This window comes from Corapipo altera, unplaced genomic scaffold (assembly GCF_003945725.1).
Source record: "Corapipo altera isolate COAL_440 unplaced genomic scaffold, ASM394572v1 61411, whole genome shotgun sequence".
In the NCBI taxonomy this organism is placed as follows: Eukaryota; Metazoa; Chordata; class Aves; order Passeriformes; family Pipridae; genus Corapipo; species Corapipo altera.
In genome coordinates, this window is record NW_020884875.1 from 23,714,954 (window position 1) to 23,739,558 (window position 24,605).

Consider the following 24,605-nt stretch of genomic DNA (forward strand, 5'->3'; position numbering starts at 1 on the left):
GACTGTTGCTCCGGTATGCAGATTAAATCCAATGAAAACAATGAAGCCTATGTGGCAACCTTCTACGACATACAAATTTTCTTATATTTCCATGGAAAAGTTCTCTCTGACATGGTTGGCATGTAAACATTTTCCAGTGGGGTTTCCACGGGAACAGGAAAAACTGTGCCCATGTGTACATATGCATGTGTGTATGTGTGTATGTGTGTGTGTAGGTGGGAGGAAAAGGTGTTATCTTTAGATTGGAAAGTATTTTTAAGTAAGCCACAGGTTAAAACTACTATCAAATGCTTGTTAAGAATGTGGTGGGGATGGGGTGGGAATAAGGGACACAACTGGACTTCTCAGAAGGATCATTCTCTGAAGGACACCCTACAAAACATTTAATGAGATACTAAGTATCCTTTTAGTCTTCTTTCATTTTCTTACACATTCTTGGTACCACTCTGAAGTTTTATGTAAGAATCTTCTTTGTGGCAACCTGCTAAAGGTTAAGAGACAGAATGCCATAAGTAGAACAAAATCCCCAAGGAAGATGCAATATTCAGCAGAAGGGAATTTCTGGCTGCAAGTAAAGTAGTAATGTCTTAAAGACCTTATGATGGGAGGAGATATTACTCCCCTCTGTGCTGGTTAGGGGATGGGACAGAGGCCACAGCCGTCTGTCCTTCTAAGCTGATGATCCCTATTTTATCAAAGTGTAGGATATTGGCTGCTGCTTACAGTTGGAGTAGGATGATATGAGTCTTACTGTCTGGCACAAATGACTGGGCTGCTGGGCACATTTTCTGTACAGCCTTTTTGTATTTCTGCAAGCAGCATCAGGACAGATTTTTTCTTGTTGCTCAGGACAGCTGAATTTCCCTGGAGGAGGGTCGAATAAGAAGAATGGAGTTAAGGTCCTGGGAAAAAAGGAAGATGAAGACACTGGAGTTTGGAAGAGACAAATAAAGAAATTAAACCAAAAAAAGCCCCAGAAAATTAGGTGACATACACCTAGTTCATGGTACCTTGCAGAAGACATTAACTGACAGTGTTCTCAACTGTCTTGTGTGGTGTTTCAGCCTTATGTAAGTGGAAAAGAAGAAAAGGAGGAAAGAATCAGGAAAAACATATAAAGATGACAAAAAAAAGCCCACAAAGAAGCCAGGAGAGGTATAAGAAGAGCTAAATCGTGCCAATTGCAGTACTACACCTTTTAAAATTAAGTTTATTTTACAAGTATAGGAAAATAAAAATACAACATAACAGTTATTTTTTCTCCTTTTCTTGCAGTCTTAGCCTGAGACCTTCTTTTTTACAAGGTCAGCATCATAATTTTAAAATAATAAGGGGCTTATAAGAATTTATATGCATATTCTATTTTTACTAGCAGAACATAGAACATTTAATGTACTTATTTTCAGACAATTCTACCTTCAATATAGAGACTGATATTCTAAAATGCTTGTGTCTAGGAATTTAGACCCAGGCACTATAATCTGCATCAGTGAAAGATAAGAAAAAAACCAGAAATATGACTATGATTGTTTTGCAAGAGGGAAAAGCATGTAGACCATAGTGGAACTTGATAATGGAGGAGAAAGAATTAGATCCTTATGCAGATCTTCTGTATCCTCACTGCAAACATCTTTTAGGATGACCTGCTATGTGAGTATACCTATTGCACGTACCAGAGTTTTTAGGACAAAATTTTTTCCCCCAAAGGTGTATTTGAAGCTTTGTTCATCCAGATTGAAGTGTCTCTAATTTTCACAGTTATAAATTATCATTACCGTGACATGAAGGCACTAACAGTAAGTTTTTTAAGAGATTTATCCAGTGCTTATGGATCACAAAACCTTATCATGACATTATACAAGTGGAAAATTGGAGAGAAGGAAATTTATACTGTACTTCCAAATTCTGACACCACAGCATTACTCCTTTGCATTAGAGTAAGCTAAAATCACCAAATCTTTGAGCCACCTGATTGAATTCTACTTAGGAACAGAACCAAACAATGTTGTCAGTGTAAAATGGAGAACACTTGGTTACAAAAAGATCAAAATTGAAAAGCATTTGTAGGTCAAGACTGAGCTGTTATGAGCATGTTCTTGTTCCCCAGTTTTAATGAGCGAGTTTTTGAAAGAGAAGGAGAAACTACTGATGAGAACTGGCTGCCATACAATCCTGTGTCTCCAGTATTACTTCTCAAAATGGTATTAGGGGATTGTTATTTTTTATTGTGACAGCAGACACGTGTAATCCTTTCATTCAGATTGATGGACCTAAATCTGCAGACTCACTCCTCCACCAGTTAAAAAACCTCCCTGCTTGCTCCTATTGTGTCATTTGGATAAGGATAAATAATGTATCCCACCTCTAAGACGTAAGAATAGTTGTTCAGAATGTCCTAATACTTGTTGAAATTAACATAGAAGTTCCAAAACCTGCCTCACTGCAAGTTTAAAATATCTAAAGGGAGATGAAAGGAAGATATTGCTGAGTAATGTACTCTTGCAATAATTTTCCCTTCTTCCCCTGCTGTTGCTTGAAATTGAAACCATTGTCTCAAATGATGAAGCTCTGTGGCCTTGCAGGTTTCTGAATAAGCCTAGGAAATTCTTCATTACAATGTAAAATGATAGTATGTGGACACTGCTGTGATACGTGATTGCTTAAGATTGCCTTTTCTTATTGTTTTCATAGAACGATCTCAGTGGAAAAAATCTTACAGAGCAAGACTGGTTTCCTTCTTAAGCTACTGAACTCTATTAGAGTCAATTAGAGTTTTCATGTATCTCACAGACTGATCTACATAATAGGTTACATTACACCAGGCTATGCCATCCCTTACTGACCTTTGAGAACAAAAGTCTAAAAGCCACTCGGCTTCGGACTTGTTTTTTGGTTGTTTTTTTTTTTTCCCCCTGAATTTAAAAAGTAGTCTAAAGACTTATTTCACTCCAGCCATGAGGTAGGACTCTCAAAAGAGGATCCAAATGGATCCGAAATTTGATTTTTCCTTACCATAAAATGTTATGTTGAAGTGTAGTGCTGGGAGTTTCTATTATATAGATTTTACTCACTTCATTTATATGAGAGTAATGTTTTGTTGGGCTGACAAGGATCTTTAAGTGTCATGATAGTCTGAAAATTTAGATTAACAGAAAAGGTAATTTAATGTTCTACTATGCCCTCCTTTCCTTGAGTGACTCATTATAATTACTGATCATTCATGATATCAAAACCTATCCATCTCTTTTAGATCCTTGATTCCGATTCTCAATTTCTATTTCTAGAGACAAAATTATTGCAAACAGTGAAGAATTAATGCCATCTGCTAGTACTTGGTGCACTAACACACCAGTTGGCCAAAATCATCTTGTCATTTCTCCATCTCCAGCTGTGTAAAGCAAATACAATCTTTTCCCAAACATTCACCCTAGTACACATTGCTGTGGGATTTTTTCCCAGTATTGCAGAAAAAAATTGGATAACCTCTCCCTATTTTATGCATGTTTCAGTAAAAAATAAGTTCCTGGTGAGGGATTATTGTCTTTAGGAAGAAGGCAAAAGATATAAACACACTCTGTTACTTATGCACACCTGATTTTTCCTTTGCAGAACCTTTCAAGGAAAAAATTTCAGTTACTTGCTCAGATCATGAAGGTGGCAATATGGTCTCTGATTTGAACTAACAATATTACAAAACTAAATATAATATCAAAACCTAACCCTGGTATGATTCAAAACAAACCATGGTCATTGCACAGCTCATCCCACTTTTAATAAGGGGAAGCTCATTTTATGTCATAGATCACTGCTCAGCCATTTCCTGCAGTGTCTGTCTTTAGTCACTATAGCATAAAAAGAAGGCTAAGAATTAAAGTGTATGAACTAAACTTTCTCTCTCTATGCAGCTTTTGATGTCTGAGTCTAAAAGAGCAGTGGTCAAGTTTATAAAAATCAATCATTAGCTTTTTTTCCACTTATGGGAGGTGGTATTAAGAATTTTTTTTAAAAGTTAAAAGACACTAAAAAGAGCCTGACAAGACCAAATTTTGCTGTCAGGTACTCTTGAGAATTACAACTTATTTCTTACTTAAGAAAGAACATAACTGTATAGCTATTTCAGTAGCCATTGTGCAAGTCAAGACATAGTTACTTATTATCTACAAAAGATGTATGTTAACATAAATACATTTAAGTGTTTGATTACTTCTTTTGCACATTTTAACTATATGCAATATGAGTCATAGAAACAGTAATATACTGCTATTTCATTTGGTCTAATTTTTTATTTGTCTCAAGATAACAGAAGGCATGATGGAGAAGTTTGTTTACAGCTCCTCTTTTACAATGAATTTTCACTATCCCATGATGCACATCATGATAGGTTCTCTTAGAAGAACATGTTTTCTGCAATGTGTGTGTTTTGTGCAACTTCTATTAGCTATATTTAGGACTGCAGACATATCTGATAAGTAAAAATACGTTTCCTAAAAGAATTCATTCTAGATTACCATCTTACCTACACTGAAGGGTAGGGGCAGAAGAACTTTTATATATGGCAAACCATACATTGGGTTCAGTTGTAAATGAAGATTAAATTTTAGATAGTTCATACTAATGGCCTCTTTCTATTAAGATGCTTACTTTCAGTGAAAAGCACAATCAAGCATGCAATATGTTTACCAATACAAGACTAAAAAGAAGAATAAAAAAAGTCATTAACCTCTTCTTCAACATTATGGGCGATTCCATTCTGCACTGGTCCTGAATCACTCGGTGGTGTTACTGCAACTTCCACTTTTGCACCTTTTTCTGTGGCATCGTCCATAAATAAGAGTGGGAAAACAACAGATCAGAATATTAAATAACAAATCTGCTGGTAAAACAGCTGTCATATGTCTAGTCTGAGTAAATCATCAAATACTAAGGGTGGGTCAACATCTGCTTTTAAAAGAGAGAGACAAAAATTTTGTCTTTCATTTGATTAGTACACATTTTGAATAAAAATCTTATGAGTGGTGAGCTAGCATTTGAAGAATCTATTTTATTGGCACTCACTCATGCCCTAGAAATATTTAAATGCATTGCAATATTCAGTGCTCTTTGTTTATTCATAAACTAACTGAGCCTAATACTTGAGGTAAAAACTGACATATAGCATTCACCACAGACATTCTAGAATGCAACACGTTGCATTTACAGGTGAGGGGATACAATCAATGATATAACTTCTGTAACACACTAACCCCTGCAATTAGTAGAGTTACTTCCAAGCTGTAATCATGCTGTCTCTCATACAAAAATGTAGGAAAAAAGTAAACAGATGCTATAATAACATCCAATAACAATGGATGATCTTTAAAGCAGAATCCTGTAGTCCTTGTGCTACACTTCTACTGGAATTAAAGGGATAAAGTTGGGCCTTTGATTTCTGATGCCAAATTTATTCAAATTTATTCTTACTTTGACTATCTTGGAATTCGCTAAGCAATAATTACCTCTTTAAGTAGGTACTACATAAAAATGTCAATGGCCAAAAATCCCTTGGACAATATAAAGTAAGGCAGAATAGCAATATGAAATCTCTAACTCAAGTTCAACATGCCTTATGGTATGCTCTTGTGCATAAAAGTAAATACAGCTGTCTAGTTACATTACTGCTATCCTGAGATTCTTCTAAATAAAAAATCTGAGATTACAGCCACAGCGAAGTGCCAGACTATCTGTAATTATTTCAGTATATGTGTGCTGTCTCTTAACCTCACAGTCAGCATTATGGTTTATTAACAGACTGTCCCATCCAACTGCCTGATTTTGGAAGCAAATAGTATGTAAACATAACACATAAAGTCAGAAAAAGTGTCAAGCAATAAAATAATTCAGATTCTATTGGACACATTTGTATGTGGTTTTCTAAGGCTTTGAATGTGCTGAGGGTAGAGAAAATGCGACATGGTGCAGATTTTCTTTTAGCCAAGGAACTTTTGAACTAAAATACAAATTCTTACCTTAATGGAAAACCACAGTAAGCCAATTCTGCACCATTAGCAAAGATGGGCCTAAACGACTCCCAGCAAGCAGTATCTTAAATCAAATCTTAGATATGAAGGCTGATTCTTTTTCTGACCAGAAGGCTGGTACTACATAAAACACATATTCTCCTAGAGCAGCTCAGTAAATTGATTAAACTTCTATATATAAACTGCAAGTAAGTTTTGCCTGTCTATTTCTGTCACTTCAACACATATCCAAAATCAGCATTGCTTTTTGTTTTCAGCCTACCAGGAGGCTTTCTATATGCCTTGACTGACTTTCTTTTCTTGTACTCAGCTCCTGTCCCATCCATAAATGGGACAAGAATCAGAATATTTCTACTGGAATAGCATAAATGATGTAGAAGGAGAAATTAATGACTAAGGATTTTCAAAAAAATAAAGCAGTGAAAGCGACTCTCAGGAACAGGTGATAAATTTGTACTGCTGTACTCACCATGATTAGCAGCTCCATTCTGCCTTTCACTGTCTTCCACCTGGCACTTCTTTTTGGCAATCTTATGCAGAATTGAGGCCCTTTCCTTGAACTTTCCTAAAAGAAAGCATTGTTATTATTAAAATGCAGCCATTTTGAGACGCAGTTTTTTTGCCATAGCGTAGACTCCAAAGATCAGTGCTGACAATCCATATCAGTTCCTCCTCAAACAGCAAATATGCTATTAAACACTATCTCATGTTCCCATCTATAGGCTTTTTTTTCTTTTTAGTGGAAATAAAAATTTAGTCTTTTTTTTCTTAGAATTCAGTAACAAATAGAACAAGAAATTGAAAACAAAAGCTATGATTTTTCTTTGGAAGAAGTGAGTAAAGTTCCACCTATAAACATGCTGGTGTAAGAATTCAGCCCAAATAGAAGATGAATACAGATGAATAAAGACATAAACACAAAGTTTCACTTCTCAATTAGTAGGACAGTAACACAAAATTTCAGATTAACCCATATATTGCATCACAGTGACTGTGGTCAAATTTGTCTCTTTGCACTCCTTTATGTGATTTCTACAGGTACTTCAGAAGGGGAAGAACAAACTTTCACAATACATGATTTCCATATCAGATTCTCAAAAGTAAACTTTCTTCTAAACCTGCCAGGGTTTTTTTTTTTGTCTTCCATGAGGTTAACCATGCAGCTCATCCTCTACACTGTCTCCAGGACAACGCATCCTATCATAACAGAGGTCCCAGCTTCTGTAACTATTGACCACTGAGTCCAAATGACATGTTCAAACTTAGCAATGTCAAAGATGTTAAATATTAAGTGAAATGAATCCTTTCTCTGCATTGGTTGATCTTTCTGTGTAAGGACTCTTTGGACACCTTTATGACAGCCTATGTTTTGTACAAAGATGATGTATCTGCCTTCATTTATTGTTATCCACATTGCTATTGTACTTTTAGTATTTTAAAATATCTTTCAAAAGTTTGACTGGTGGCTATCATACAGTATGCTTCTAATTAAGAACACTATTACAACACAGGGTCTGTGGCTCTTTTAATTCTTCATCTCCATGTACAAAAATGCTCTGAAAACTGTCCCTGCAGCAAAACTAGCACAGACTGAAGACCAAAAGATATTTCAGTAGAATCATATAATAGACTAACACTGGAAAGGAGAAGTAAGAAGTCATGAATGAATTAAGTTATGCAGATAACAGCCACTAGTTTCCAAGCTAATAAAAGACACACAAGAATAAATCATTAGTCATGAAAGAAATCTCTCCCCACAAATGGAAGTTTCAAACCCCTATACCCATACTTGTATATGTGAAGAAGAATATACCCAGGGACTAGCAGCCAGGAATTATTCACTGGGAAGTGGAATTAATTTCTCAACAGCAAACCACTTGGAAAGTAATAAAAATACCACAAATATTTAACAAGCAGTACTTCCTTTCTGCAGTCCTTATCTTTTCACAAACACATTGTGCTCAAAAAAAAAAATAAAATTAGCCATTCACAATATTTTGCAAATATTAATCTTCTTTGGCACCTAGAGTAAAACACTTGCAGAAGAATATCTAAGCACAGAACACAATCATAGCACACAGGGTCAGAGGCAGATGTTTTAGTTAGAAGAGGAAGAAGAAACAAAGGGTTAAAGAGAAGGAAGGGAGAGAGAGAAGGAAGGGAGGGAGAGAAGGAAGGAAGGAAAGAAGGAAGGAAGGAAGAAAGAAGCAAAGAAAGAGAAAGAAAGGAAGGAAGAAAGAAAAAGAAAAGGAAGAAAGAAAAGGAATTGTTTGGGATATCAGATAAGAGAAAGAAAAACCAGAAAAAATGCAAATCATTATTTCCAAATATTTGAAGTCAAAATGCTAAGAGTCATGGCTGCTCCTAACTTCTTTTGAAATACTGGGGGCATTTAAAAAGTGCTTATCCATAAGAATGTGTGTAAACACTAACAGGTGCCTGATGTAATGTCAGTTTGCTAAAGGATTGTGCTTTCAGACTCCAACTCAGCTTCATGTGTTTGAGAATTCAGCTTGTGATGCCCCAAATACACAAATCCCTTTTTTGCAAACAGTGAAGATGATGCAACTGAGACATTTTCTAAGACATGTCTGTGGAGCCATCCATGTCATCCAATGTCTGTGGAGCTATCCAACTACTCCAGGATGCTGTAGAACCTTTCAGTTAAAGGTGGAATTCTAAAAGTTAATTAATATGATGCAGAATTCTATAAGGATATTCTAGTATTTTGTTTTGAGATTGTTTGAAACTGTTAAGGTTAGCCATTATTGAACTGAAAAGAAAATGCCTCCACAGAGATTCACACTGGTTTAGATGAGCTTAATTGAATATGTCCTCCATTTTTTTCACATTTACAAAGACGTCTCACCATCTTTAGGAAGAATTTCTTACACTGACTTTTAGCAATTGTAAGTTACACTACTTCATTCAAGACACTGTTGCACAGTTGTAAGTCACTGTCATGGAAATTAACATCAACATTTGAAATGGAAAATGTATTTCGGTTTATTTTTATTTCCCAGTACATGCATCGTTCAGTTTACATTGCTTTATATCATTACCTTCCATTTGGTTCACTCAGTGTAGGTTACAAAAGTGAGAGGAAATGATTTAAAGACATTATTGACCATCAAAAACATTAAACTGAGGAAAGCAATAGTACTAGCCTGCATGAAGACAGTGAGATATAAAAAGACAGCAGAGCTATGCTTTCTCCCTCCCTTTTTTGGCCATTTTCCTCCTTTAAACCAAATCAAAACTTGCTGACAGAAGGAGAAGCACAGAGCCACCAGGAGAAATGACCAGTTGAGCATATTTCTAAGTAATTCAAATTTTCAGAAAGCCACTAAGGTCAATCTTAGGCACAGATCTTCTCTGATGTCTTTTTCCTTATCTTTAGCTGGGGTAATTAAATAATCCACAGGAATGTTGTAGTTTATAATTCTAGAATAATTTATTTTCAGTCTTCTTTAACAGTCCTATGTACTATGGGTTTGACCACCTAATTCTCATAGTAGCTGTTACTGTGAGAGTTTAGGTGCATGAAAATGCTTGATATCATGGACCTAAAGTAGAATAGATTGCTATAGAAAATTCTTAGTTAATCTAGGTTTGCTGAACTCCAACAGATTTTGCAGCTCATTTTGGTTTGCAAAGAATGGGGTGGAAGGAAGAGGAGATTAAGGCCAGGTGATAAGCAAAGAAGGTAAATTAAAACTAAATTAGTTTTATTTGAATATATACAACCAAATCAATATTGTGTAATGTGGATATGCCTTGATTTGCATGAGTAACTCCAGCTGGCATCAGTTGGCAGAGATTCTCCTTCTGATAAAGGATATATTAAAAAGCCAATCCTTTAACTACAGCCTAAATTGCAGACTGCAAATTCCCTGGGTCAGAAAAGTCTTTGATTTGATGAGAAAATAGTTAGTCTTCAGAAATTTACTCTTGGCCATTAGGCTGTATCTAATTGCATGTTGCAGCCTAATCATTAATTTTTGTCCCTGATTGTTCTGATATAGCAGCAAGAATAAATGAGCCTTTGTTTCTCTACTGGAGGACAGAAAGATTACTCTCTATCTCCACTCAGGGCTTGAGGACCTGGACTTCAGGATGTACTTTATTAGAAAAAAAAAAACAACAGTGGGTTTGTAACTGGATTTATGTGTTCCTGTGACTAAGTTGCTGTACAAAATATATAAAAACCTCAGTCTAAAAAGGAAGAGAAAGAAGAAAAGGGGTAATTCAAATAAGTGTGATGCACAGTAATAGCGATTATACTTCTGAAAATCAAAACACAAAGTACAAAATGTAGCACACTTTGATCGAAATACAACTTCTGGGATACACTATTCACTACTTGCTCTATGAAAGACAAGTGAAAATGATGAAAATAGTTGCTCTTGAGAAGGTAAACTATCGTAGACTCTTGTGTTAGTATTTCTAAAGACAAAGAGCTTCCTTTTGTTTTTGCTTCCTGATTTTTGCTGTTGCTACAGTATGGTCCTGAATTATTTATTCATGAGAAGTGCTTTCTGAGATGATATTGAATATTAACAGCATTACTTCTGCATAGGTACAGTAATAATAGATATATATGTATGTATCATAATTTCATAGGTGTTTCCTCACAAATAAATACATGTAATTGTCAATAGATATTTATGAATTTCAGAAGGCTACTTTTGAAATAGTAGATTTAATACTTCACCATAGAAATTAGAAATCTTAAAATATCCAGGTTTAAGGCTACAAAGAGAAATTAACTTTGCATCTTGATGGTAATGAAGACTGAGATGAAACATACTGCAAAAGCTTTAGCTCTGGTAGCCGTATCTGAGTGGCCCAGGATAATGGCTCATTTCAGGTTCTCCAGATGTATATTTAAACAACATAGACATCACTGTTTGCCTGGTTAAATCTTCTCTCAGATATCTTTTCTTATACTGGTGCCACCCCTATATACTAGATACTTAATCTGGAAAATGGAGGGCAGCGAGGCAAGACTGCTCTATGAGCTGAGGCCTGCCTCAGGAGAAAACAGCATCTTATAACAACAGGCACAAAGGTAAAAGGAATTGTCTTCCACAGACAGCCCCAGAATAGTATGGTTATATTGGTGTATCAACAACAGATACAGCAGATGGGAAATAGAAGTTATTACTTCCCATCCTTCCGACTCCAACCCAAGAAATTATTAAGACTAAGTCATGTAATGAAGGTTCTCTTAAAATCTTCAAGATTAGTCTATTAATAGTGTATTCAAAAACAGAAAATTGAACTATTTGCCTCAAATTCCCAATATTAAAAAAAAGTAGGAATAGGTGGCTAAACTTCTCTACAGGGCTAAAACTTATCCCCATCTGCAAACATACTACTAATTACTATAAACTTAGCATAATGAAAACATGTGTCTGGCATTATAATCAGAGAGCTGGACAAGAGGCCTTGATCCTACAGACAATCAGGTCTCAGTTCAGGGATAATTCCAAACTATAGAAATGCTGATTGCACTAGGACTAAAAGCATGTGTTGGAAATTTAGTGCACATTTAACTGCTTTCCTGAATTAGTATAACAAAACTACAATGCTTTTGAGTCAGCAGAAAAATTTCCCAAGACTTCATTGAGCCCTGATTCAGGCCCTAATTACTTCCTTCTTGTATTGCTAGAATCAGGATTTAAAATCACATATTTTTTGCATTGCAATTAAGCATACTCCAGGAATAAGCATGCTTAGTTTTTAAAGTTTGTTCATTACTTTTGAATAATACAGTAAACTGAAGTCACTTAGCAATTGTTCTCTGAGTGATTTAAACACCCATAAATTAATTAATCTTCTTGAATGCATTGTAAACCATGGCATCAAATAAGCATCTACAATCTATATTACTCAGTACCACATAATTTGAGAGTATGGTTCTGCATGTATGTTCTTTACTAAAAGCATTCCATTGTATTTCCTTATCTGAAATAGTAGAACTGAAAAATTGAAAATAAAAACCTTAAAAAAGAGTCATAACAGATTGCGTCGTCAATGAAGACATGCAAAAAGGAGTTATTCAAAAATGGAGAAACTGAAAATAGGACTAAGAAAAACAAAGGAAAAACTAAATACATAACAGAAGCTCAAGGGGCTTCAAAAAAAGCTGATACAAACAATTCTAAAATATTTCTTACCTTCTTCAGTCATTGTGTCATAATATTTTAGGTTTCCATATGATCCAAGCTCTACAATATCACAGTAAAAGACACAAAGATAAGGAACAGCAGACATTCAAGATATGTACATGTTTTTGCATGTGCTTCATAAACTCCGAGTGATTATGCAAAACATACTGCAGAACAACAAAACACAGGTTACAAAAATAGCAGTGCCTTTCCTCCCAGAAATTTCACAAGTCACTGACTTTAGGTAAATGTTAACCTTGTTAGTGAGACGTAGGAGAACCATCATCTTACATCTAAAACGCAGCCTTTTCACAGTTATTGCTGATTTGGTGCCTCTGCATTTGGGAAAACATAATAAACCTTGATAATACCTAATCACCAGTAATTTTGCAAACTAAGCTCTTTTGTCATTCCCCAAGTCAGACATTCAACTACTTCTTATAAAAATTTAAAAAACAGTCTCAAAACACATAACTTAAGAAACTGTTCATAATGTTGTCCCACAAACATTGTTTTGTTACCAGTGCTGATGTTGGCTTGCTTTAGACGGGTTACTTACTTTAAGCACTCTCTTGTCACTTGTGTAATCAGAAAAAAAGTACTTACTTCATCAGGTGATATCAGACCTACATTTATTGTATCATTAAATTGATCTGTATATATTGCATTACTATATTCTAGCAGGGCAGAGAAAAGAACGGAATGCAGAGATCTCCAGATCTTTATGGCTACTACTATTTTTTTGTGCGTGATACAATCTTGCATGAAATCACCTTTTTACTGCAGATGTTGTTTTACATTTCTTTTCTTGAAGTGCTTTTTTCTTATAATTTGGCATATATGTGAATATATGTATAACAACAATAAATAATGTAAGTCTACGAAACAGGCCAATGAAAAATTAAGCCCAAGGAGGAATTTGTAAATGATCTGGCTGAGGAATTTGTGGATGATTTCACTCATTGTTTTTACCTAAAATTTTACAGCTGAGCATCTGAGCATCCAGCCTTTGACAGAATATAACCATTAAAAAATGTGTACCTAACAGTTTGGTAGTGCTCTTTCCTTTGGAAATATTCTCTCTTCATATTTACGAAACGAATATTTACGTTTAAGCAATTAAACGTAAAGATGATATGCAATTATTCTGATTTTAGCTTATGCACCTCATGATCTTTCAACAATTTTTCACAGAGGTGGATTTCAGTAGAGGCCTGGCTATTAGATTTTTACTGAAAAATACTCTGATCATATGCAAACCTTTTGAAAGATCCCTTTTTTAAACAAAAAACTGGAACATGCCAAATTAACATTTCTTAAATCATTTGCAGAGACAGAGAACACCATATGCCATGTAACTAAAAAATATAGGATATTCTAATTGCTGATTTTTTAATGACTATGATTGGATTGTAACGATTTTTCACAGTTAGTCAAAAACAGTTACAATTATTCACATACTCTTGCTGTACAATGCAGTGTATGTGCGTGTGTCCCATAGAACAGGGACATTAAGTCTCTCTTAAAGCAAAGAAAGATGTAATTTAAAGACAGAATTTGATATATTGTTTTATAGTAATATAGATTGCATATACTGCATATACTGTTTTGTAAAAATGTTCTTAGTGTTGCAACATAATCTTTGTAGGTGCTAGTACATACAAGATGCTGTTGTTCTACCATCTTGATCTTAGTCCTAAAGATTTAAATTCCTTACCCAGAAAGAGCCCCAAATAACTTCAATACTGCATACAGCATTTGGAACCACTTGTCTTGTTTAATCAGCCAACACCTTTGCTTATACTTGTTCTCACTTATCTCTGCCTTGATGTGCCTGGGGTTCACTTTGCTAGAACCCGGGCTGAGGCTTCCACTGGAGATTGAGCACAGGACTGGAAAAGAGATGCTAAAAGGAGTCTAAAAAAGGAAATAGAGGTACATGGGGAAGACAACACTGACAGAGAGGAGCTGCATAAAGAGAAGAAGGTTGCACCATAGGAACAAACTTCCAAATTAACAGAAGATCAGACATGAGGCTTCTGACCTAAAGGATGAAGCAAAAGAGGTTTCAGAGAAAACCAACAAAATTAGTGGATTCCAAATGTAAAAAACAAAACAAAACAAAACAAAACATCACATATTGGCTCTCATGTTTAGATTATTTGCTTACATCTGAAGTGAGATGAAAGACAAACAGGAAAGACAAAAAGGTGAATCTGACCTTACAGAGAGCAAAAAAAGAAGAGAAACAAGGTGACGAATGACAACGCATGTTGCTGATGATTATCATGTTTTGGGCACTTCAGTGATTCAACACACCAAGGATTAAACTAGGTTAATTCCTGCAGTTAGCAAAATTATTTCCTGGAAAACTCTAATCCTGCTGGTGAGGTTACATTATCCAAAGGTTATGGTCCTATACTCAGAGTGGAACATTTTATACAATCATCAGCCCACTGACTGCAATGCACAACAATGACCCCAGAAAATATCAGCTGTACATATTCACATGAATTACCTTTGTGGGTTTCAAGATTACTTGGGCCAGTGCTGCTCAGCAGCATGACAAGTCTGCCTCCCTATAGTCTGCCTCCAATATATTGCACTGGCTTCTGCTGTAAGGTTTGGACTAAATCCGCTCTTTGGTGTTTGGTTTAGAGTTTTGCTGTTATAATAAGGCATATTCTGTTCAATATGAATTTAAGTAAACTCAAAATGAAGTATTTTTTTAAAAAATACTGTCTTGGAAAAATTTAACAGCTTTTAAAATAAACTTATTTTAAATGGAATTGAAAATCTAAAATATTGTGATAAAGGGTACTTGAAAAAATATCCCCAAATTCAACAATTCTATTTTTGTGAATGTGCTATGCAACTCCCATGGTGAGGTCATAGCAGACAGACTGGATAACAGCCAGTATCTGCATCCCTACTGGTTGCATAAAACAAAGAGGATGCAGAGATGCAGCTTAACAGCTGATCCTCAACAGTTAGAGAGCCATTTAATAATTTGTTCCCTTCTGCATATTTTTACACCATAAGAGAACAGAAGGTTCCTGGTAATCCTGTGGAACATTCCTGAAAGATTACAACAACATTTGCCTTATTACCCACTGTTCTTTGCTGTGTTTGTAGGTGTCACACCACATCAAAGCAAACAGAAAGAATAATGTTGCTAGTCAATGGGGCTACATTATTTGTGATTTCAAATTACATTCAAGACAGCCAGCATGGCTTCAACAAGAGAAAGTCCTGCCTGATCAATCCAGTGGCCTCCTACAGTGGAGTGACTACAACAGTGGACAAAGGAAGGGCTACAGATGTCATTTATCCGGACTTCTGCAAGGTCCCTTCAAGCTCCTTCTCTCTAAATTGGAGAGAGATGAATTTGATGGGTGAATAAGGAACTGGTTGGATAGTCACATCTACAGGGTAGCGGTCAACTGCTCAGAGTCCTGATGGACATCATGACAAGTGGTGACCCTCAGGGGTCTGTTTTGGGACCAGTGTTATTTAATTATTTAATATCTTCATTAATGGCATAGATGAATGGATCAAGTGCACCCTGAGCAAGTTTTGTAAATGACACCAAGTTGAGTGGTGTTGTTGACACACCTGAAGGACAGGATGCCATCCAGAGGGACCTGGACAAGCTCAAGAAGTGGGCCTATCGGAATCTCATGAGGTTTAATAGGACAAAGTGCAAGGTGCTGCACCTGCGTTGGGGCAGCCACCAATATCAGTATAGGCTGAGGGATGAGCAGATTGAGAACAGCCCTGCTGAGGAGGACTTGAGGGTGCTGGTGAATGAGAAGCTGGACACAACCCAGCAATGTGCACTTGCAGTCCAGAAAGTCACTCGTAGTCTGGACTGCATTAAAAGCAGTGTGGCCAGAAGGTCAAAGGAGGTGATTCTACTCCTGCTGTGGTGAGACCCCACCTGGAGTACTGCACCAGCTCTGGTGTCCCCCAAGAAGAGCATGGATCTATTGGACAAGTCCAGAGGAGGACCACAAAAATGGTCAGAGGCTTGGAACACCTCTCCTAGGAAGACTGGCTTAGAACATTGGGTTTGTTCAACCTGTGAAAGAAAAGACTCTGAGGAGACTGTGGAGCGGCCTGTCAATACCTAGAGGGAAACTATATAAAAGATGGCGACAAACTTTTTAGTAGGACTTGTTGTGGTAGGAAGAGGGTAGATTCAGACAAGACATAAAAAAGACATTTTTTGTATGGAGAATGGGGAAACACTGGCACAGTTTGCCCAGAGAGAGAGGTGGTTGAAGCTCATTGCCAGGCGGTTGGATTAGATAACCTTTAAAAGTCTCTTTCAACCCATGCTATTCCACAGTTTTATTAAATAATACAGCTATTTAGTCAGTTTATTTTCAGTGTTTACTCACTAAGTAATGTACATACAGTCTTTGATGAAATACTCATTTCTATCTTTTAAGTGTATAGCCCCAGCCTGCCACAGAACGAAAGCAGAGCCAATATTTCTCTTTGCTCTCCTGCGACCGAGATCTCTGATAGAGACTGCAGTTGTCCATAGCTATGTCAGAAATGAGCCTGTCTTGGAATTTCTCAAACTACTCACAAGCCATACAGCTATTTCAGAGATAGCAACTTGCATTGCTAAGGTTATGTATCCCTTCATGAAAAATACGAAGTCAGACTCTCAAAGAAAAGAAACGCATTGTGGATTTCTGTGACATGCGTAAGACTTTCACTTTGCATAAAAAATATATTTCTATGAGAATTCATGTAATAATTAAACAGCTTCAAAGCTGATATAACTTTTATTCAAAATAAAACTACTAGTGACAATCCCTGAATTTTTAGTACAATTCCACCATTGCATTTACTAGACACTCCTTGTGTTTGACTTCCACAGTTGTGAAGATGTCAAGGTATAATCCTTTACCAGCATCACTGGGAGCTTGGCTTAAAAGAAATTTTTAGGCATTCTGGAACAAGTAGATGGAGACCACATATTTTTTCCTGAGTTTTCATATCCATAAATTCAAAATACCAAAAGGTTGAATATCTAAGACATAAGAGAGAAGTGAAATGAGAAAGTAAGGGCTCAATTCATAATGAAATTGAGAATATGCATGTAGCCAAGAAGTTCAACTTAAAAGCAAGTAAATAATTACGAAAAGATTGTAAACTTATAAAGCTTAACTGAATATTTGAGACTGAAGAGAATTTTTGTGTGAGAAGTTGCACACATAATTCTGCAAATCAACAAGTTCCTGACAATCAAACACATTACTTTGATAACCCACTCTTCTCCTTTACATTTTTCTGATATGACCTCTAATTTGCACTTACTGTTGGCATCATGCTTATCAGGATGTCCTCTTTTCATTTGTATTTTTTAAAAAGATGACCAAGGAAACAGGCCAAAGGAATTAGAGGTCATGGTCTTGAGAAAATTCCGTTAGATGATCAGAGTCTCATCCATAAACAGAAAAAGGAGAATACTTTAAAAGATTTGCTAAATAAATTGTAGTGGCTAACCAAAGTAAATTTGAATCAAAGCTTGATTCAGTTTCATCAATGATGTTAGATTAGGAACAAAGATCTCTCAGTGCTATAAACTTGTGAAAAACCTAGTGAAGATGAACATTACTAGTATAAAATAAGAGTCCTAACCTCTTGCAGATCTTTAATGAAAGATAATGCCATCCACTATTTGAAGCAAAACACAAAAAAATACCATCCACTGAAAACTATCAGGAATTGTGAATTTTAAAAAGCAAGAATTATTTGAAATAATTTTCTTTGAGTGAGTTTCATCTTATTCTGACTCCCACCTTTTATAGGTTTCATGAACCGTTTAACTTTCTTACTGAGCACTTAAATCCCATCTGGGATAGACTGGAACTACTGTGGGAGTTTGTATGTAATATCACTGCAGAAAGCAGAGGAGCAAAAACAAATGTTCTTTTAAAAAGCAAAATACTTTTTCTCCTACTACCTCCAGATAATCAAATATTGTAGCCCATATTTTTACTTGTAGACCTTCCAACTGCCAGTTCTTCAAAAATGGAAGCTTTGCCACTGAACTCTTGCTGTGAAAAATACAAAAGGACCTCTTTTGCATCTGAGTAATACTGTAAAATATTGCATTGCATTTCAGAATTGCATCTTTTTTGATTATACTATCACCAGTACTGTTTTACTAACACTCTTTAAAAAAAAAAATATAAATGAAGTCCCTCAGTTACTTGGCTAGTAGGCAATACATTAGAAGTAACTAAATTATTTACTATTTTGTGCATCTGAGCTCTAAAAACACACATGGTTACCTTTCATCTTGTCTTTTAATTGCAAGCCTGCTGTTCCTGTTCTGTCTCCTCACTTTTCTTACCCTGTTTTTTACTGTACGTAGTTTTTTCCTGATAATAATCTTATTAGGGATTTCTGCTTTTATATAATTGGTTTATTGCAATTTTATCAAATTGGAGTGTGAATAGAAATATAATTAAAATTTTATACAATCATATCAGTAGAGTTCTGGGCAGCTCAGGTTAGTCGCAAAACCTGAAAGCTAGATCTGCCTGTTATTTTGCTCTTACTGCAACTTTCAAAATGACCCACTGTTTTCAATTGTGGTAACAAAAGGAAATTTGTTAAGGTTTTAGTTGATACGGGTTGAAAAGCAAATATTTTTAAGGAGACAATCAATGGCATGTAATTTACAAACATATGCAATAGAGTAGAAACTAATTTACATTATTAGTATGTGTCAGATACAGATTTTGGTATTTTTAGGAGATTTTATTTTTCTTAAATTTTAGAAAAACATGGAAGTGCTTATTCCTGAGAATTTTCACTCATAAGTTACCTTTGTGCCATCTGCCATTAAACTCTTGAAGATAAGAGCCATACATTCTCCAGAATGTAGTAACACCTAAAGACAACCAATATATAACAGAATTGACCCAGCCTGGATCAAACACAATTCCTTCTGCCTTTGAAGACGGTATTTATCCTAAAAGAATTTTCAAATATTCAAAGAATAGGAATTCCAAGGTGTAGAAGTGAAAATCTCATCACACTGATGATACTGGGAGCTTTACCACTGCTTCTGATGGAATCAGGATTCTCCTGAGTGTCTGTTGGGCTAGGGACTGTAGGGTACCAGACACCTACAACTTCAACTAAGTAAATTCCAGTTGTTCAGTTTTTCAGCATGACCGAGGAGAATAAAGGAAACAGCATGCATTTCTCTCATTATCCAGTCATAAAATCCAACCAATCTGTGGAGAATGAAGTCATCTGTCATGTGCAAACTGTATAAAAGGAAATCTCCCACTTCCAACTTCAATGGAAAGCCCCTCACAGCCACTACTATTCTCTGAACTGTACATGTTTATAAATTATTCATGTTCTTTATAGTTCATATTTTTAACAAGAAAATTCTGAGTTAGGAAGAAACTTAAAACGAAGCTAAAGCCATTAAGCTTGTAAATACATAGTCAGGACAGCTGTACCCTGCTCTGGGATCAAGCTTTTGTTTAAATATTCATGTCTTCCTTGAGTACTCGGTAGGGAAACTCAAGAAGAATATGCTGTCTGAAGAACAGGGCATGACTGGAATATATCACGGAGAAGAGAGACAAGAGTTTTGCCTGTAGTGAGCAGCTTGCGTAGGTTCTAGTTAAAACAACGAAACAGGGCATGCAGAAGTAAATTGTTGCAAAAACTAACACAACAAGCAAGATCAACATCCCTCAAATATGACAAGACTGAAATAGTTCCTGTATGTATGTGTGGTGGGGGGAAACAGTTATGGTAAAACCCTAAGGGGTGGTGACCATTGAAGTTCTGAAGTTTTACCCAATGAATGCTTCTGCAAAATATAAACATATCACAACCAGAATGGAAGAGAAGGTAGTTGTAAGTTGTTGTGTTAGAAGGTAGCCATGTTGTAGGAGCCACGAGGAGAAACAGCAGCAGCCCCAGCTGGGGGGGGCTACAGAGACTTGGAACAGTGTTAAACTGGACTATGCGTCTGTAGCTATGAGCTAGGAGATGTTTCTCCACTCTGAACCGCAGAAGAGATACTGAAAGCAGCGGCAGACCAGTACTGACCAGAGAAACGGTGGCAGCGAGCCAGGACAGATAAGAACTGAACCAAGCAGCAAATGGCATGCAGCAAGAGAGAGCTCCTGGAAGGAGAGCCGAGAAAGAGAGCCAGCAGCAGAGAGACAGAGTTTGAGGTAAGAACTGAATAAAACCCCCAAACTCCTTCAAGACCCCTCCTAGAAAGGAGGAAGATGATAGACTCTTACTCGAAAGAGCCTTGGAGTGCTACAGCACTGGAGAGAGAAGCTGAAAAGTTCTAAGCGCCCTAGAAAGTTGGACCGGGACAGAGGCAGAGCACAGGAGCTCTGCAAAGGGGTTTGGATCCCCTGAAGATACAGACGGTCATGAAGACCCCTGAGCTTCATGGTATGACAGTGGTGAAACGACCATTGCCTGGGTGAACGTAGCCCACGGAAGAAAACCCTCGCTTGAAAGACAAGTGGCCGAGGGGCTTGGATACCCCTCGTGTGTGCTGGCAGAAATCCAGCTATCAGCTGCTGCATGAGAAGAGGATAGATGAGTGCTGCCCCAATGGAACTGCTGCTCTGAGACTAGAAAAGATCTTTCCTTCTTCCCTCCTGGACTTTTATTTGGAGGGGAGAAGAGATTTGATCCATTGTAAATATTTATATGTCATGGTAGAGATAGCTAAGATTGTATATAATGTATTGTAGTATTTATTTGTACAGTCATTGTAATATATTCCCTTTCCCTCATTTTGAGTCTTGTGTAGTGCCTGGAAAACACATCTTACACTGGGCTGAGATGTGGGTGGGGGCTTGGACTACAGAATTGGATTTTGAGGTTCTCAAACCATGACATTATGCTAAATCACTCAGTAAAATAATATAGACATCAAAATCTACTTCTTCAGCTGTCAGTATATATTTATGATTGATGTACAGAAAAATCAGTTGAACCAAAACTTCATTATAAAATTCTCTTCATTAGGCTAACACATCATTTTCTCTATGCCAAAACCATATGTTTTGGTAGACAGCTCAGGTTGCACAGCTGTTACAGTGACATTTATACCTTCCGTGCGTTATCTGGAAGTTTTTAAATACAACTGCTATCCACTTTTGGCTTTGAAGTCTTAAGATATATGGCAAATGGGTCACCATTTGTGGAAAAAGGATCGTCACTCTGCACCATTTGCAGTGAATGAACTCAAGTGAGACAGACTTTAGTCCAGAGAGAACTTTCCTATAACTATTGCTTCACAACTATATACAGACTCTTGACTGACTCTTGAGTCTGAGCTCTCCAGCCAGGTCAAGTGTTTCTAATCTTCACACATATCACACACACTCACGTGACTGATTCCTGCCACAGAGAACAACCATGCTTCAAGTGGTTTTCCAGCTTGACTTTGTGATTCCTTTCACACGCACACTAATCTTGGCTCTGGATAGCGCAGGACCACAATATTATTGCTTTAGTATTTTCTTCTTCTTCGTTAGCTACTCCTACAAAAGTATACTGGGGAAAACAGATACATAATTTCTCTCTCCCTCTCTTACCTTTCTGACAGATTTTAACTGGGATATCTAAAAAACTGCCTCTGGCTATCTAAGTAGACCTGCCCTTAGATGCACATAACCAAAGGTTTCTACCCTATCTATGCTGTTACTAACTCTGGCAGTGCAGGGTGTTTTACTTACAGTTTCTGAATTCAGTTGGATATTGGAGATATTTTTAAAAATATTCATCTCATCTACATTTATCACACAATCTCAGGCATCTAAATTAGGAACACAATTTTGGTGATCTCTAGCTGAAGCATACAGAAAGGTGAAAGAAGACCTTGCGGAGAGTGATGCGCCTCATTGCTTCACCTATCCCATTTAGCTGTTTGAAATCTTCCACAGGAAAAAGCTTTCTTCTTGCTAATGACTGTGTATAGAATCACACCACTGAAAGCTGAGCTGGGAAAGTGCCCTTGAAGTAAAGGCAACTAACAGCACCCTTGGATCCACTAGGGAAAGCACTGCCAACAGTCAAGGGAGGTGATACTTTCCTTCCACCAGTAGTCATGAGACGTATCTGGGTGCTGGGACTAGCCTTGGGCTCAACAGTACAGGACAGTTGTAGACACGCCAGAACAAGTCCAGGACTGGGCCACAAAGATCGTTAAGGGACTGGAGCATACCTCACAAGAGGAGAGGCTGAGAGAGCTAGGACGGTTCAGCCTAGAGGAGAGAAGGCTCAGGGAGACCTTACCCACATGTATAAATACCTGATGAAAGAGAAAGAAGTAAAGGGAACACGACTTTCCTCAGAAGTGCCAGTTAGATGCAAACTAAAAGCCAGAGAATTCCATCTGGACACAAGAAAACAGCTTTCACTGGGATGATGGGCAAACACTGAAATGAGTCTCCCAGAAAGACTGTGGAGTCTCCATTTGTGGAGATTTTCAAAACACGACTGGAAACTGGCCCGGGCAACCTGCTTGGGTTGATGATCCTGCTTGAGCAGAGGATTGGACTAGCTGAATTCTGTAACTCAAGAAGTCCCTTCCAATCTACATGAAAAAAACCCACCCCACCAATTCTGTGAAAGCTAGCTGCATAAATAGAGTATGATTATCTGCCTAAGACATGACACTGCACATTGAAGGTAAGCCTAATTGTCCTTTTTATTGGTTTCCCATTTTCATATCTGATTGAAATAATAGGATGGAGTTAATGGGAAGACATTATAACTAACAGCTACTCATTTGTTATGTGAGCCTAGCAGGGAGCCCCCATCTTCTCTGACAGAAGGCCCTTGATAACTTTTCAGTCTTCAGCAGAGAGGAAAACCAAAATGCTCCAAGCACTGTGCTCAGAGGGCTGTTTTTCCCTGGTGGGCCCGAAGAGGAATCAAGGACTTTTACAAGCTATGTAAGAACAAGAGTGCAAGAAAAAGAATGCTGAGATTCTTCGCAAGCCCACAGCTATGCCCAGAGGATGCTCAAGAATGATGAAGGATTTGGAGCAGAGATAGTTAATAACCTAATTATTTTTATCAATTTGGCCTAGATTTGTATATTTCCTCATGTTAGATAAAATACTGTTGTGCTTAAAAAGCTGCAAAGAGAGAATTCTTTCTTTCTTCTCTGTCCTGGTGCTAGGAAATGCACTCGAGCCCTGCAGCATCACAGAATCAAAGAATTGTTAAGGTTGGAAAATACATTTAAGATCCACACTCTTTAGCTGAGGAAAGTGGAAGTGCTCAGGTTACTTCAGCAATGCAGGAGCTGAGCATTACCCATGAGTTGGTGTAAACTGAGCTGCTTGGCCTTACTTCTCTGAGGATATAAAAAATAAACAGTATCAGCCAAACAAGGTTTCCAATGTCAGTGAGCACAGGCATGATGATGCAGTTCATCAAGGCCACTGGAAGAACAAGGTTTTTGCAAAATGAGACCAAAGCTGGGAGCCTGCTGAGTGACCAGACAGGCAAAGGTTATGCAGTCTCTGCCAGCTATCTTTGGGGTAAGCTGACATTTTTCATGACATGTAAGAAGAGAACCCTAGGAGCATCAGCAAAAGAAGCAAAACTGTTTAGGTGAATCAAAAAGTTGGGAAATTCTTAATACCATCTTAAGATGGGTATCTAGGAACACAAAAAGATCTAGCAAGTAATTCTAAATTCTAAATAATTCACTACTATGTCAAAAACTTTAAGGATCACATTTGTCTTTATTTGCCTGAGAAGCATGAATGCAGGTTTCGTTCTTTTGTCAGAACAGTGACAGTACTATATTTTTCTGCATTCAGTGAAGAAAGTGACAGAATGGTAAGCTCAGCTTTATGTAACAGAAAGTTACTTTTCCCACGAATAACATGCACCATATTTACATTTAAAAAAAAAAGTGCAGAATATAAGATAAACAATACCTTATCTGCAGAAGTACATCCTATTTTCCACAAAATGGAAATAGGAGAAAATTGCCAAAGATACCTACTTCTGACTGGGGACTGAGCCATGACAGAGATTTATATCACATTCATTTTCACACAGAGAATGGCATTTGCATGAGTTATAGCCTTGTCACACAGGAGTAAGAAAGTCAGCAGCTAGCTAAATTCTCACTTGTGAGAGATGTTTGGTTGGCCTGTGGCACCTTATCAGCAGGCAGAAATGGGGTGCCATAATGAAAAAATGTCATTCTTCCTGTACCCTGATAAAGCCAAGCAAGAAAAGCACTGGTGCTCTGAGTCCTCACTTTACCACTGGTATCTTCCCTTTTCAACAGAGTACCTATAGAAGTCTCCAGAGAAAAAATGCTCCCTCCACAATCCTGAAGGAATCACCCTTCAAAGTAACCTAC

General features: G+C 37.0%; 1 protein-coding gene across 5 annotated transcripts in view; it reads right to left on the reverse strand.

The window, feature by feature from the left end:
* Positions 1–24,605, reverse strand: part of SLC24A2 (solute carrier family 24 member 2) — a 122,293-nt gene that overhangs the window by 32,101 nt on the left and 65,587 nt on the right. For 4 of the 5 annotated variants that reach the window (XR_003526243.1, XR_003526244.1, XM_027634729.1 and 1 more), the window contains exons 5-7: positions 12,200–12,250; positions 6,487–6,582; positions 4,721–4,809 (exon numbers count right to left, since the gene is read on the reverse strand). Coding sequence is in view for 2 of the 5 variants with exons in the window: in XM_027634729.1 (XP_027490530.1) it covers positions 4,721–4,809; positions 6,487–6,582; positions 12,200–12,250 (236 nt within the window). In the remaining 3 variants the exon portion in view is untranslated. The remainder of the gene's footprint in view (positions 1–4,720; positions 4,810–6,486; positions 6,583–12,199; positions 12,251–24,605) is intronic. The other variant, XR_003526245.1, reaches the window with a different exon arrangement.